This window comes from Ranitomeya imitator, chromosome 3 (genome assembly GCF_032444005.1).
Source record: "Ranitomeya imitator isolate aRanImi1 chromosome 3, aRanImi1.pri, whole genome shotgun sequence".
Taxonomy (NCBI): Eukaryota; Metazoa; Chordata; class Amphibia; order Anura; family Dendrobatidae; genus Ranitomeya; species Ranitomeya imitator.
The window spans coordinates 274912099-274928491 of record NC_091284.1 but is presented as its reverse complement, the minus strand read 5'-3'; the positions used below and the strand labels follow the sequence as shown (position 1 = coordinate 274928491).

The following is a 16393-nucleotide window of genomic DNA, read 5'->3' as shown; positions in this document are numbered from 1 at the left end:
AGTGCAAACACTGGATTGCACTCGGACTCATTTTCAGTCTCTGACCGAGGAAATCATCCAAGAGAATTGGATCACACAATGCTGACACTCTGATCGGTGTAATTTGCATAATTGATCTAATTTTCTCAGATGACAAAAAATACGTTGTCAGCACCTTGCCTATGACAGTTGTTTTTTTTGGGGGGAGGGGATCCTGTAATTGGGAAGACTGATTTATTTGACACCAATACCATCTCAATCAAACGGGTTGATAAATTACTGTGGAGGGTGGTGATGATCCAGCCAGCATGGCGATCATGAAAACCAATGACAAAATATGTGGTAATGCAGGATCCTTAAACAGGACCTATCATCAGGTCAAAAGTGGCAAGTTTTTGCTTTTATTTTATTCACTTGCTACTCTGATTATTCCATTTTTTTACAAAACCGCCATATGATTTTTGGAGATATGGGTGTTATTACATAGTTGTAATTTTATGGTTTTTTGGATATTAATTTGTGGAATGATCTACCTCAAGAGCTGGTCACAGTGAGAAGCACTGATGGTTTAAAAAAAGGTATGGATGCTTTTTTTTTGAAGAAGAAGAAAATAACCTAAATATTTATGTAAATGTACAAAGTTTCTTTCTTAATGTTTGGTCCAGTGGATCGACTATTGGAATCAGGAAGGAAAGACCTCTTTTGGAGTGGAATTTATGACGCATTGTGATTGTGCATATGCCTGTTGAATTTGTCCTTTTCCATCCCTCAGTTGACCCTGATGGAGAATTGTCGTTTTTCTTTCTTACAAACTATGTAAATAGTATGTAATTCCAGACAAACTTGATAATATTGAGATCAGGGCTTTGTGGGGTGCAGAACTCCTTGTTCATCTTTATGCTGACAATAGCTATCAATTATATTGGCTGAATGTTTAGGGTCATTGGCCTGCTGCAGAATAAATTTGGAGTAAAAGAAATGACTCTTTGATGGCATTGCATAATGGTATCTGACTATTTCTCAGCATTGAGTACACCATTAATACTGACCAAAACCTAACACCATTTGATGGAGTGCAGGCTCGCCATGCTTCACTGTTGCCTGCAAACTTTCATTATTGTACTGTTCTCCAGTTCTTCTATGAACAAACTGCCTTCTGTTATTTGAATTTTTTTTCTCATTTCTATGTCGAAAATATGACTTTCTAACTGCCTTTAAGGCATCTTCTGAACAGACTTCTCTAAACAGTAGATGGGTGCAGCTGGGTCCCAATGATTTTGGCTAGTTCTGAGCTGACAGCACTAAAGATGAGCAGATCAATCCACAAAAAAACTAATTTACACATTCAAACAGCTTACAATTCCATTCGCAAGGATTGACCCCCAAAAAACTTCTGCCATTTCTCACACTTCTAAGGAGCAGGCTTATTTCGTTGGGCGCAACTGCATGGGCGTCACCATAATGCCCAGCAACTATCACATATTGGGGGGGATTATCAAAAAGGTAAAAAAGAGGAGGGCTGGCCAAGGATTTAGGATTCTACAGTATAGGGAGAGGAGGAGGTCAGAGTGCACAGATCAGTCCATATAGAGACAGAAAAAGGTCTACATTAGATTGTGCTGCACCAGTGCTGAATCACATTGAAAATTGTTGTAGTGGTTAGTACCTGCATAGTTAGGTCGCAGTCAGACCGGCAGCTCTCTCAACCTGAGCGTGACAGCTTCATGTATTTCTATGCAGCTGTCACACTCAAATCAGGAGAGCTGGCTGCCAGTCCGAGAACTGCAGTCTGATTTATACGGTTGCCTGACTGTGCCCTTAGGGTGAGTGCAAATGCATTGATCTGTGATATTCTGCAGGAGCACCTTAAATGGGTGGTCTGAAAGTAATATTTATTGACATTTGTGCTCAAAAGTTTGCATACCCTGTCAGAATTTTTGCTCTCTTGGCCTTTTTTTAGAGAATATGGATAATGACACCAAAACTTTTTTTCCCCTCATGGTTAGTAGTTGGGTGAAGCCATTTACTGTCAAACTTCTGTGGTTTCTCTTTTGAAATCATAATGACAACCCTAAAAATCTAAATGACCCTGATCAAAAGTTCACATACCCCATTTCTTAATACCGTGTATTGCCTCCTCTAACATCAATGACAACTTGAAGTGTTTTGTGATAGTTGTGGATGAGGTTCTTTGCTTTCTCAGGTAAAGCTGCCCACTCTTTTTGGCAAAAAGCCTCCAATTCCTGTAAATTCCTGGGCTGTCTAGCATGAACTGCGCACTTGAGATCTCCCCAGAGTGGCTCAATGGTATTGAGGTCAGGAGATTAAGATGGCGACTCCAGATTCTTCACATTGTTCTGCTGCAGCCAATGACAGATAAACTTGGCCTTGTGTTTTGGATTGTTGTCATATTGGAATGTACAAGTACTGATGAGTACAAATTTGCCTCCAGTTTTTGTGGATAACGTGCTGCATTCATCTTTCCTTCAACTTTGATCAAGTTTCCTGTGCCTTTGTAGCTCACACATCCCCAAAACATCAGCAATCCACCTCCGTGCTTTACAGTAGGAATGGTGTTCCTTTTATCACAGGCCTTGTTGACCTCTCTCCAAATGTAACGTTTATGGTTGTGGCCAAAAAGTTAAATTTTGGTCTTTTCACTACAAATGACCTTGTTCCAGATGTTTTGATGCTTGTCTCTGTGCTGTTTTGTGTATTGTAGGCGAGATACTTTGTGGCATTTGTGCAGTAATGGCTTTCTTCTGGCAACTCGACCAAGCAGCCCATTTTTCTTCTCTTATTCTTCTCTTATTGTGCATCTTGAAACAGCCACACCGTTAGTTTTTAGAGAGTCCTGTATTTCAGCTGGTGTTATTTGTGGGTTTCTCTTTGCATCCCGAACAATTTTCCTGGCAGTTGTGGTGACATTTTTGTTGGTATACCTGATCGTGGTTTTGTTTTTACAGAGCCCCTGATTTTTCATTTGCTAATCACAGTTTGAACTCTGCTGACTGGCATTATCAATTCCTTGGGTATCTTTTTGTATCCCTTTTCTGTTTTATACAGTTGAACTACCTTTTCCGGTACATCCATTGATAATTCTTTTGCTTTCCCCATGACTCACAATCCAGAAATGTCAGTGGCTGGATGAAAGATGCAAGAGTCTGGTTGGATCCCAGAAACTCACTCAGCTTTTATGCACAGACACTGGTTACAAGCATACAGGTCACAGGTGAGGATGTTGCCTTTAGTAGCCATTCAAACCCATTTGTGTCAACTTCTGTGCATGTTATCAGGCCAAAATCACCAGGGTATGTGAACTTTTGATAATGGTCATTTGAATGTTTCGGGTTGTCATCATGATTTAAAAAGAAGTAACAACGTCCAATTAGAGTTGAAAAAGGTAAATTTATTACTTATAAACAAGATAATAATAAGACGGACTGGGATCAGGTAGTGAAGGCTACCAATGTCCAGACAAGCAGAAACACAAATGGACAGATACATAAAGTGCTTAGTGCATATTATATCCAGGGGAACCAAATAGTGCAGGGCATAAACAGTATAACACCGCAACAGCAGTGGAAAGAATGCGCGCGCAGTGAATAAAGCCCCCGTTCCCCCATCTTAACCTTGCTTACCCATAGTGTAACTGAGTCTGGACACGCGCCACGCCAACACCGACGCGCGTCTCGCTCAGCTTTTTCAAGGTGCGGTAGTGTGCTACACAGTGGGCCACATATAAATACCTCCTCTCCAGGTGTCCATGATCACGGCGCATGTAACCGGAAGTACACGCCAGGTATTGCATCACTTCCGGCAGGGCGTGCCGATAACTGCGTGTCACCTGGGCCATCGCCCACACAAGTGCTGACACGCACACGTCACTACCCAGCGCCTTCTGGGATGCCCTGGACCGCGCAATCCGGAGACATGCGCACATTGGACACCAGAGTGATAGAACCGGGTATGTATGCCCCAGTTATAAAGTGAAGATAGTGCAATAAAGTGGCGATAAATCTGAATACATAAGGATGGAAACCATCACATCCACATTTGAGTGACAATCATAACAAGACATATGTACAATACAGAGCCATAATTACAAATAACATATTAATTAAATACACATAAAAATACAATTAATAACGATGAAGTGGTGCAAAGTGTGTGATTCCAAATCAGAACCAGATAGTTGAAAATATTGGAGGCATTCATGATTCCAAAATTGGCCCAAAGACAGTTCAATTGCTTCACACATGATGGTACAGTAACTTGATCACTAAATGACTAAAATTAAAAACGAAAATGAAAATAAAAATAAATTAATAGAAGCAACACAAAAAATATATAAACACACAAAAACAAAGTAGCAAATCGGGATTTATTCTTCACAAAAAGGAACTAAAACTCAGCTGCTCATTGAGACCTGCAGGGGTGACAGTATCAAGTATAGCGATCCACCTGCATTCTCTTTGAGCAAGCACACGCTTCATATCACCTCCCCTTATGCCAGAATGAACTCTATCAATCCCCCAAGCTTGAAAGCCAGCTGAATTACACTTATGCTTTAAGCGAAAATGTATCGGGATTGTTTTGAGGGAATTGATATCAGCCACATCACGAGCCGCCTCGATATCCCTAACGTGTTCGCGAATGTGAATACGCAATTCGCGTGACGTTAGGCCCACGTATATGAGTCCACACGGACAAACCGCATAGTAGACCACATACGTGGTGCTGCAAGTGATGTGGTCTCTGATGCTATATTCCTTAAGCCCATCTGATGACTTAAAGGGAACCTGTCACCCCAAAAATCGCGGGTGAGGTAAGCCCACCGGCATCAGGGGCTTATCTGCAGCATTCTGTAATGCTGTAGATAAGCCCCCGATGTTACCTGAAAGAGGAAAAAAAGACGTTATATTATACTCACCCAGGGGCGGTCCCGCTGCTGGTCAGGTCGGATGGGTGTCTCCGGTCCGCTGCGGCGACTCCCATCTTCATTACAAGACGTCCTCTTCTGATCTTCAGCCACGGCTCCGGCGCAGGCGTACTTTGCTCTGCCCTGTTGAGGGCAGACAAAGTACTGCAGTGCGCAGGCGCCGGGCCTCTGACCTTTCCGGCGCCTGCGCACTGCAGTACTATCCTCTGCCCTCAAGAGGGCAGAGCAAAGTACGCCTGCGCTGGAGCCGTGGCTGAAGATCAGAAGAGGACGTCTTGTAATGAAGATGGGAGGCGCCGCAGCGGACCGGAGACGCCCATCTTTGTTTACCCTTGCTAAAATTATGTTTTCCTATGAAAGTCACTGCTATTGATGATGCACCTCTCATCCAGGACGTGGTGAAGTAAGTCACGAAGGAGGTGTCTCTGCTCACTGGGGTTTTAAATTTAGAATCTGTAAATTTTTTTGTCCTCGATAACCTGTTGAATGACTGTGGTCTTGGGCATGCCTTGAATAAGTGAACATAACCTGGTTATTGACTGGCAACATGGTGTTATTCTATACTGGAGCCCTGGGTACCAAAACACACATATTTATTTGTGAATATGTCTAAAGCCATATCTAGTGGTATACCTTAAACATTTAGACATTTTGCTCATGTATTGACCTAGTACTTAACTTCCACTTGCTCAAGGGAAAAATATATAATCTTTAAGGTCCAAAACATCAAGCCATGAAACATAATGTAGCAGACAGTCTGCAATAAGGGTTCATCAGACTGTGCATGTCACCAGTATGTGCAGGTTTATTTTTTGTAGATGAAAAAGATGGTGGTTGCATACTGTTCAAATTCTCTGGTACCTGCAAATTTCTGGAAATTCAACTTGAATTTAATTCTCCATGTATCACGCACATGGTTTGTGGAACCACTGTGCCACGAATCGCGAAGAGCCTGGAGGGGCGTAACTAAGCGAGCACTGAACTGTTCACTAGAGCCTCTGATGGTGAGGTTAGGCTTGGCTCCCGATGAATGCCAGGTGCCACTGCAGGACAGACCAGCAGACGCGCAGCAGCTGGACTCAGTAGGACAGACTGTATGGTGCAGCAGGCAGGTTTAGTTGGTATCAGAGTGCAGCAGGCAGAGCTTGAATAAGAGTGCAGCAGGTAGGATCTGCATCAGAGTGCAGCAGGTAGGATCTGCATCAGAGTGCAGCAGGTAGGATCTGCATCAGAGTGCAGCAGGTAGGATCTGCATCAGAGTGAAGCAGGTAGGATCTGCATCAGAGTGCATCAGGCAAGATCTGCACCAGAGTGCAGCAGGAACTGGTACGCAACCTTACGCAACTTAGACTGCAGAATAGGAAGGATACTCAGGCACCACCCCAGTGAGGAGGAAGCAATATATACATAATGACCCACAGCCATTGGTTGGCGAAGAAATAGTAAGTGCACTAGCTGGCCCTTTAAGAGGGCGGGAGCACACGCACGTGCCCTAAGGACATGGCTGGGAGCCCGGCTGAAAGCTCTGCTGGACACATGCAGAGCATGGGGAAGGAAGGAACCGACCGCAGCGTGGGTGAGTGAAGTGACATGCCGGAGACCCTGTCTGTCAGAGCAGGGATCTGGCGTGGTGCTAGCACCAAACATCGTTCCAATCAACTCTATCAGGACATCATTAATAACCTTATTGATAGCATGCCAAGTCATACATGTGCGTGTATTTCTGCACATGGTGCTTATTCTCAATACTGAATAAAGATGTTTTGTAAATTTTGCTTACATTTTTTCATCTTTTGCATATCACTAACACGTCTATCTTGTGATTTCCATAATGCCACAACTTTTCCTCTTGGTTTTGCAATTTCAATGTTGAGGAGTGTATTTTACTATTCAAAATACTTATAAAATTGGCCAATTTTCTTTGTGTACTTTAAATTTTGAGGATGTTATTTTAGTTTATTGCATCTAGATTATCTCTTAGCTGATGAAAATTAGCTTTACAGAAGTTGAGTGTTTTTGCAGGCTGTGATGAACCGCCCTTGGCAGCCCCAACTGATGTCACTATTATGTCGAAAGGATCACACAGTACGGTCTCACCACTTTAAAAAACTTGATGTTCCCCATCACTTCAGGGGTACAGGGGTGGATTGGCACAGTTTTACACAGACACCCACTGTCCACATGTCCACAGGGAAGCACAGGGAGTGAGAGAGGGTGGCCTACACAGCTGCTGGCATGGCACAATGCCCACTCATAACTCTGAGAGGTTGAGAGGCCCCCTTCCCTAGCACCAGTGAAACAGAGATGTAGAGATACAGGGTTAGTGGGTGCTCTCGTCGGGTGGCCCAGCTGTTTTTAGAACAACTGTATGAACTAGGGCTCATACCACTGAACTCCCACTCTCCCCGTGGGCAGAACACTACTCAGACAACACAGGGAGAGGGTAAAACAGTGTGGCAATAATTTATTTAACCACCAGCACACAATAGCATATAGAAGAGTCTCAGCAAATACCCAAGATGGTGCAAATTACAGAGTCTCACTCTTCCGCTGACTCACCAGGATTAGAGCTGCTTCCAGTGCCGAATACCCCCACCAGTGGCTCCCCACTTTTAGTGGGCCCCCACAGCGAGAAGGTAATAATAAGCTTAGAAAACTGACAGTCCATTGATGTATGAGGCCAGGTGACTTGATTGTCCCAACCTGGATTCTCTAAACGTCTTTGAGGGTTCAGTGATGGTCAATGAGGCAGCTCTGTATTTCTTCAGTTGGAGCCATGATGCCATGGCTTCTGTAATGTAGTCTCTCTGAACATAGGAAGATCCTCCTTTTTATGGTGCACAACTTCTCAATCAGTCTTTCACCACAGGCTTGGGAGAAGTTGGAAGGAGGCCATCCCTCACTTCTGGAGTATTCCACAGCATGCACAGATTGTCCTTCATATTGCAGAGCATAAATGGGTCATCAACATATTAACAAACATTCAAACGTGACTTGGTTTCCCAAAGATAGTAGAACAATACTAGAACTGCAATACTAGGACAGATACAATAACTAATCAGCAGCCAATCAACAAATGGCTGCAATTAAACATTAATTCAATTACAATAAGAATCAACAGTCATTCTCACATGAACTCTACAGGTACCTTCACACTGAGCAACTTTCCAACGAGAACGACAGCGATCCGTGACATTGCAGCGTTCTGGATAGCGATCTCGTTGTGTTTGACATGCAGCAGCGATCAGGATCCCGCTGTGACATCGCTGGTCGGAGCTAGAAGTCCAGAACTTTATTTGGTCGTCAGGTCGGCGTGTATCGTCATGTTTGACAGCAAAAGCAACAATGCCAGCAATGGGTTTTCATGGAGCTAACAACCAGCGAGAACAATAATTACGTCACTGGATCGCTCCTGCATCGTTCTGCCGGTGTTTGACGTCTCCTAGTGACCTAAACAATGACACTGCAGCGATCAGCTTGTTGTCTATATCGCTGCAGCGTCGCTTAATGTGACGGTACCTTACCTCATGTCCCTGTACCTACTGAAATAATATGTATGTTAATTGAGATTAAATGCAGTGTTGGCACAAGAGCCTTGCCAACCTGGAAGGTCTGTCACCAGTTCCGCTTTAATATAATCCCGGTCCATTAACAAGATTATAGCGGGCCAGAAACCAGCCCTTGTAGCTTGTGAAGTTAAACTGAGAACACGGACTTGTGGATTTGTGAATCAAGACAAAAGAGCAGCCCAACCATAAATTATATATTTAATCCCCCAAGAGCACTCTAGACAAAACACTTTATACACAATGGTTATATATACTGTATATAATGGTCAGATGTGCAAATACAGGTGGTAGTACACAAGGTGTAAGCATATGGAACATGTCAGTTACCGGCTTGATGATCATCCTTAGAGCTGGACCACATGGGGATTGTGGAGTGCCAGCTGTTTCCAGTTCCTTCCAACATGATAGATTTCATGACCCCCCCCCCCCTTCCTCAGAAGTGAACCCCAAGAAAAATAAGAGCAGAGCCACACAGCCTCACAAGAGCATTTAACCCCTTGGATCGGTCACTTCCTTTATCATCCCTGGGATGGTTCTAGTCCTCGCGGCCTTGGACTCTTGGTAGCTGAAGCTCCAAAACCTATGATGGATCATACCTTCTTAATGGAAGGTCATAACTGTTGATTTTGGCGCAATCGGATCTGGTCAGGTCCCAGTGACGCTTGGAGACCAAACACAGCTTTGCTATCTGGCTTCTATTCAACATTCTACATATCTCCCCACCCTGGAGTGCTAGGAAAAATCGAGACCTTGGCAGGTGGTCAGTCAGTTCCCGAGATCTTGAAAATGTAACCAATATATAGCTAGGATGTCCCTATAAAATTCCAATTTAACCTGGGGAACATGAATTAAGCAGTTACACAGCGTGCAGCAGGGGGTCATCCTGTCATCAGATCCTTGGTACAAACTAAGTGGGGGTGTGAGTTTTTTCTTTTTAAAGCTGATGAGGCTGGACCACCTGCTGAGCCAGGTGTCCTGTTTCAGCTTCACATTTTGAAGGAGGATTGTAATCTCGGACCGGATACGGTACATTTTGTTGGCATGATATTAAATCCCCCCATATTCTTCACACAGCCCTTCTACTAAATATCTGACAAACAGATATGTTGAAGTGTTTTACTTTGTGATCACTAATGAAATAGGAATCTAAGTGCTAAATAGCAATTATAAGAGTTAGCTCCCATTTCTGATGTTAGAGGAAGCTGCAGACTGCATAAAAAGTGTGATACTCGATGCATATGGACATCAGTAAAATATAGTAATTCTACATGCAACTATGTGACAAAAAGACACATCCCCAAATACAAGCTGGTATTCTAGTGGCATATGTTAGAGAGGCATATATTAGAATAAGAAATTAATCCCATGTGATAACTGGCCATGAGCCAATGTTCCCAAAGATGCATATCAGATTTGAAAAATCTGGCTTTGTCCCAAGGTCAAAGTAGGTTCTGCCCTTAAGAGGTTAATTTGGCCATAAACAAGAAATTACTGGACAGTTGTTAATGTTTGATGCCCCAAGTTATCCCTGAGTTCTACTTTTGGATGAAGCAGGAATAGACCTTTTTGGAGTTTAAAATACCTGAGGATATACGCCAATCACATACAGAGGATGAGGGTGATTCAATTTTATGCATGTAAATTTATAATGGCAGAAGTTTAACATTACAGTGAACTATTTGTGAAAATATGTTTTCATCATTCAGATATTACAAAAATACAAACATATTTGTTTCTACTACATTCTTCCTTTTAAAAGATTTTTCCATTTTCTAGACTGATGTTTTAATATTTCCATCAGGAACCTTAGCTCTGCAGATGTTGGACGACAGGCTATGCGCAATACTCCAGGGCTAGTGGACTCACTAATGCATTATATTCAGCAGCGTGTGGCTGCTCATTGTGCTGATGACAAGGTAATATTTGCATCTGATATTAGCTTGTCTCTAAAAAATTATAGATTATTTTTTTTTATTATTTATTATTTCTCTATGTTTGCTTCATTTTAGTCCGTTGAGAACTGTGCCTGTATTCTTCACAATCTGTCTTACCATTTGGACTCAGAAGTGCCAAATAAGTATACACAACTGAATGAGCAAATGAGGAATAACCAGCAAACCAACAAGACATCTACAGGATGCTTCAGCAACAAAAGCGACAAAATACAGGTAAACAAAGATGTGACTAGTTTTAGTCTTAATGGGAATCTGTCAGCTCAGAAAATGTTATTTACCTTTTAGATCTAGGATTAATCTTACAATAAATAGCATTATAATACTGCCTTGTCACCTTACTGAAAGTACAGATATGGGGGTAAACTTATTGCCTCCCGGGAGCCATTCACTTTCAGGCATGGAGTGGCTACAGTGACTGTTCACATCACTGCTCTGCAGTGCTCCAACACTTTGAGTGACAGTTCGCTCATGCCTAGTATTACAGGTATGAGTGCTATAGCTTGTGATGGGACGTTGATATAGGGAACTAGTCTGATTTTTCCTAACAACAGCACTTAGCATCTACCTCATCACGGTTTTGCCTTCCTACGGATCAATATGTTGGGTAACAAGTTGAAATAGATGACCGTGTATCTATTTAAAGCTATAAATATATAAAATTCTAACCACTAAAATGAAAACGACACATATTCATATTACTGTTTCCAATTTATACTCTATGTGTTTCTTAAAAGTATTTAGTGTGATACAGATTCTGCTGCTGAGCACTCACAGTCCTTTCTGTGTTGCGAAGTCACAGATATGAGGGAATTGCTTGTTTCTTGCTCAGGATTCAAGCTATCAAACTGATCAAGCCTCCTTCCCTGCAGTGCTGGTTTTTAGGTAGGCCATTCTTCTGGCCATGCTTGAGGTTGATTGTATGCCTGTTTGTACTGTCATGGCTCATTTTGTGTTGTGCCTCCATGTGCTCTATGTCTGCTTCTTTAAAGCTAGTATGTAATATTCATAGCTTCTCTCCATACATCTTGGCATGTCACATACAAGCCGTGAAGCTGCAGGTTGGGAGCACAGAATACAACATAACAATGCATAATATCCACTGACATGACTCATTCTGTGCTCCCAGGCTACGTCTGGGCGTCCCTCAAATACTGATAAAAAGACCAAATGAAAACTGGTCCAAGAGGCTGCCAAGAGGCCTACAGCAACATTAACCTCTTGCTGTCATATTACGTACTCGTACGCCGAGCCCTCATCTTTCCCGACACATGACATCCCGCCACTATTAACCTGTTAAATGTAACTGTCAATGTTTAACATGCACCCGGAGTTTAGTACTTCATTCCACACGCTCATCAACGCACTCATAACATGATCGTGGGATGCAGATTGGTTGCTATGACAGCATCGGTCTGCTGAAGAACCCCGTGCCTGTCATTACATTACTCCTGTGAAAGCCAGCGTTTAGCCGGCGTTTACAGGACATTGTGATTTTCTCTATACATAGAATTGCTGATGTACTGCAATGTATAGCATATGCGATCAGACTATTACAGCTTCAAGTCCCCTAAGGGGACTGTTAAATACAGTAAAAAGTGGAAAAAAGTTTTTAAAAAATATGAAAAAAATAAAACAAGTTCAAATTGACCTTCTTTTCCTCCATTAAAAATTAAGAAATAACAAAATAAAATAAAAATACACATATTTGGTATCAGTGCTTTTGTAAAAGTCAAAATATAAAATAAATTAGTGCTAATTGTAAAACGACGTAATGAGATAAAATTGAAAAGCCAAAATTGCAGGGTTTTTTGGCCTCCACAACAGCAAAACAAAATATGTATATGTAATCAAAACATCAACTTGGGTCACAAAATACAATGCCTCACACAGGTCCATATCCCGAAAATTGAAAACGTTATGGATCTTGGAAAATTACGACACAAGCGTTTTTTTTTTTTTTTCACCACTTAAATAAAAATAAAATATACATGCTTGGTATCTGCATAAATCATGCTGACCTGGAGAATTATATTGCCAAGTAATTTTTACTGTAAAAAGAACTTTGTAAAAAAAAAAAAAGCAATTGCAGAATTGTGTTTTTTGCTATTCCACCACATTTGGATTTTTTTCCCGCTTTGCACTACTTCGCATGATAAAATGATTTAAAGTAATTAAAAAATACATCTCACCCTGCAAAAAAAAGCCCTCACATGATCATGTCAATTGAAAAATAAAAAAGTTATGGGACATGGAATAAGGGGAAGGAAAAACAAAAGAGCAAAAACAAAAAATTGCCCTGTCGAGAAAGGGAGCTAAACTACTTTATTCTCTATGTTTAAAAAAACTGTGCAGAAATAATATATTCATACAAATGTATATGTTAAATATATATAATATATATATATAAATATGATTGAATTACTAAATAAAATTGATATCATACTTCCTAAAAAACAAGGCAAACAATTCAATCTCACTGATCAATTATTTGGAATCAAGACAGCGCAGGTGTTTTCATTGCTAATGTACACATTGATTTTTTTATTTTAGCTCACAGATGCACTGTTCTCACCTTTTATACATAGCATTTTTCGATATTTTTTCCCATTTTTCAATACAATGAAAGGTGAAATGGATGGTGAAGTACAACTTGTCCCACAAAAACAAAACCTCATATGGCTATGTGGGATGAAAAATAAACAAAGTTATGACTCTTGAAAGAACAGGAGGTCTACGTACAAAATTGAAAAATCCTGTCCTATATCACTTCTCTTCTATTTGGTATACTCATTATACCAAAACATTATTGCCTGTCTAATTAACTGACAATCTTTTAGGCTGTGACTTTGGTATAAATCCATAGCAGGCCTTGGCGCCTTTGTTGCGTTCCTGGCTACCCTAGCGACATGTCGTCATCCGAATACCGAGCCCCTTCCCACTGTGAAACTCCATAAGAGCATTGGTCATGTCTTCCAAAGGTTTGAATGGGTGGATCAGTGGTTTAGTGGTTTCCCTGCTTCCAGATATTGCAGTGGGATGTTGGCTGAATATTGTGGTGCTGAATCTGATGCCACCATTTATTTACCCAGAATGTTACAGCATCACCAGTTCATATGTCATAAATGCCTGAGATGAAAACTTCTCTATGCCTATGTAAGCAGATAACTAAATGCGCAATCACCAGGCAAAAACAACAATTTATTTATTGTATTACTAATATGAACTAGAAACAAGGACACTGAAGATACTGACAAAAAATTATGTAACAGAGGTATTTGGATTCGTATACAACAGAAATCTTCAGTATCAGCTCAGAGTCTGCAGTCCAAGCTAATTCTAAGTGGGGGAGAAGAGGAAGCCCAGTATTCGGTGGAACAGTCTCTTGCAGCTTTCTGGGCCTTCATGAGGGCCATTTCTCTGTCTCACTAGCAGCTTGTTTTTCTTACAAAGTCTATCAATTCTCTCTGAGCTGATCTAACATCAGCTGGACACCTTCTCATCCTCAGCCCTCCCCCTTCCCAATCCCAGTAGCATAAGTCTGTGCTGGAAGTGATGCCCCATATCACATGTCTCCTTCGATCACTGGCCCAGGCTGGAGTATCTGGCCAGGTTTTTCCAGGGCCTTTTTGGTGTTCATCCATTTTGGTGGGGGCTGGTCTTTGACTGTTGACTGGCTTTGTCTAAGTCAGGAACCTTCACCGGCATTGTTTGGGTCTTCGGCGCTTGACCATCATTGAGCGTAGTCTTACCTTGACCGGCGTAGCTCAGGTCTTTTGGTGGGGGCTGGTCTTTGACTGTTGACTGGCTTTGTCTAAGTCAGGAACCTTCACCGGCATTGTTTGGGTCTTCGGCGCTTGACCATCATTGAACGTAGTCTGTACCTTGACCGGCATAGCTCAGATCTTTGGTGCTTGACCAGCGGCGGCCTACTACCTTAGCTATGGGAGCGTCTGCCACCTCTCTTGGTGCCAAATCCTCCCTCATTTTGGTGTGCTGACCTTTATATTGGAGACTGATTTCATCTTTGTCACCTGATCCGGGGCACTGCCTAATTCTGTCCCTTCTGCAATTCTTCTCCTTGATAATTCCTCAGGGTTTTGTTCAAGTCTGGAGGCCATACGGAATTGCAACCCTTTCTCTCCTATGCTCCTTCCTGCTATACCTATGCTTGTAACTATGCTTCTGAGTTGAACACCTTGCATCAGTGTTCAGATCTAATGTACCTTTAGAAGAATTTGCATCTCTTAGAATGCTTGACATTGACAAGCTATCGTGACACTTGGGAAGTTTAACACAAATCTTAGCATTAGGATACTTTGAAATGCCCTGTTGTGGAGACCTAATGAAAGTCCATCAATTTCACTGCTTTGTTGAGTTTTTCTTTTTCTTCTGTTGCAGAATAATAATTTTGAGTTACCACTTCCAGAAGAGGATGCCAATCCTACAGGGTCTGGTCTTCTGTCCCACTCGAACGCCATTAGGACTTACCTGTCTCTTCTAGGACAGAGCAAGAAGGACTCAACATTGGAGGCTTGTGCTGGAGCTCTACAAAATCTTACTGCTAGCAAAGGATCAGTAAGTAACCTAAACGTTAAAACAGTATGAGATTGTATTATTGCATAATTGTTACTAATTATATATATTAATATATGATAATTAATATATTATTATTGTATCTGTTATAAACAGATCACCCTTTTATTGTTCCTTTTTTGTAATCTTTTGGTTACAAAGTCAGGTACTGCATACTGGCATTTTGTGTTTATCTTGTTTTTATTATACACTCTGACAACAAAATACAAGGTGAGTCTCTCGCTACTTTACCCAGAAAAAATTGCTGTAACTTCTAAAGGAGATGATCAATCATACTGAAATTTGGACTGTAGGTACCTTGGTTCATGAGAATCTGATGCTTTAAAGCAGACGTAGAAAATGTTCACCATTCACATTAAAGCATGCCAGGATGTGCCGTTCCATATTGTTGAATGTATTTCGCAGGACGTCTGGAGTCATAGCCTGAATTTCTTGCTGTATGTCCTCTCGGAGTCTCTGTAATGTTTATGGCTTGTTACTGTACACCTGGCCCTTCAAATCGCCTCAAATGAAAAAATCTTGCAATAACGAATTACAGGTGACCAAGACCTTTCTTGGCGCTGACATGTTGAATAGGACATGGCTGTCTAATAGCTAGGGTCGAAGCTGAGCTCCAAGCACTGCTGTTAACCATTGTAATACCTTTGCCAATCATTAACAGTATTTAAATGGTGCAGAGACAGGTGCTCATGACCACTATACCTCATTGCCCCATGCAATGGGGTTGTGAGGCACCAATGGGTTATCATGGCAACCAGGGGCCTGCCAAAGACTTTCATCACTGCTATCTTCATTCTCCTATTAAAGTCATACTAGCTTCTTCAAATCCCTGTGATATTTGGCCTGATATGTGTTTCAAGGGAAGTTTTTATATAACCTGAAAACAGCATGATGTAGGGGAAAATACATAGATTTAATTTTATGCAGCAAAGTTGATTGGACAGCACTTCACAGTACGGTTAGACAATGCAGACACTGATATTGAAGGGCCCCGGTGCAGGACTTATGTCTGGCCCCCACTATCAAGCTTCACCCATATAAAAACATGCACATTTACATGTAAATTCACATTAAGCACAATACAATAAAATAAGCATATTACCATTAACACTTTGCACACATGCACAAAATATATATATAATATGCACATAACACAATGACATTTTTGTGATACACAAAGCTGATGCATGTTCAAACTGGCAATTACATAATTTAAATGCTGCTGTCAGTGATTGACAGCAATATTTAACTGATAAGACAGCATCGATCAAAGCAAGGTACAGTTGCTGCTGTTACGGGCATATGCCGGCTGTGTAATGATTGCTGCATCTGGTGGGTATGGAGCGGGCTCAGCA

The 16393-nt window shown here is 41.5% G+C and overlaps 1 protein-coding gene across 1 annotated transcript in view; it reads left to right on the top strand.

Moving 5' to 3' along the window:
* Positions 1 to 16393, top strand: part of PKP1 (plakophilin 1) — a 184789-nt gene that overhangs the window by 142019 nt on the left and 26377 nt on the right. The window contains exons 7-9 of the mRNA XM_069756477.1: positions 10292 to 10406; positions 10500 to 10658; positions 14844 to 15020. Of these exons, the coding sequence (XP_069612578.1) occupies positions 10292 to 10406; positions 10500 to 10658; positions 14844 to 15020 (451 nt within the window). The remainder of the gene's footprint in view (positions 1 to 10291; positions 10407 to 10499; positions 10659 to 14843; positions 15021 to 16393) is intronic.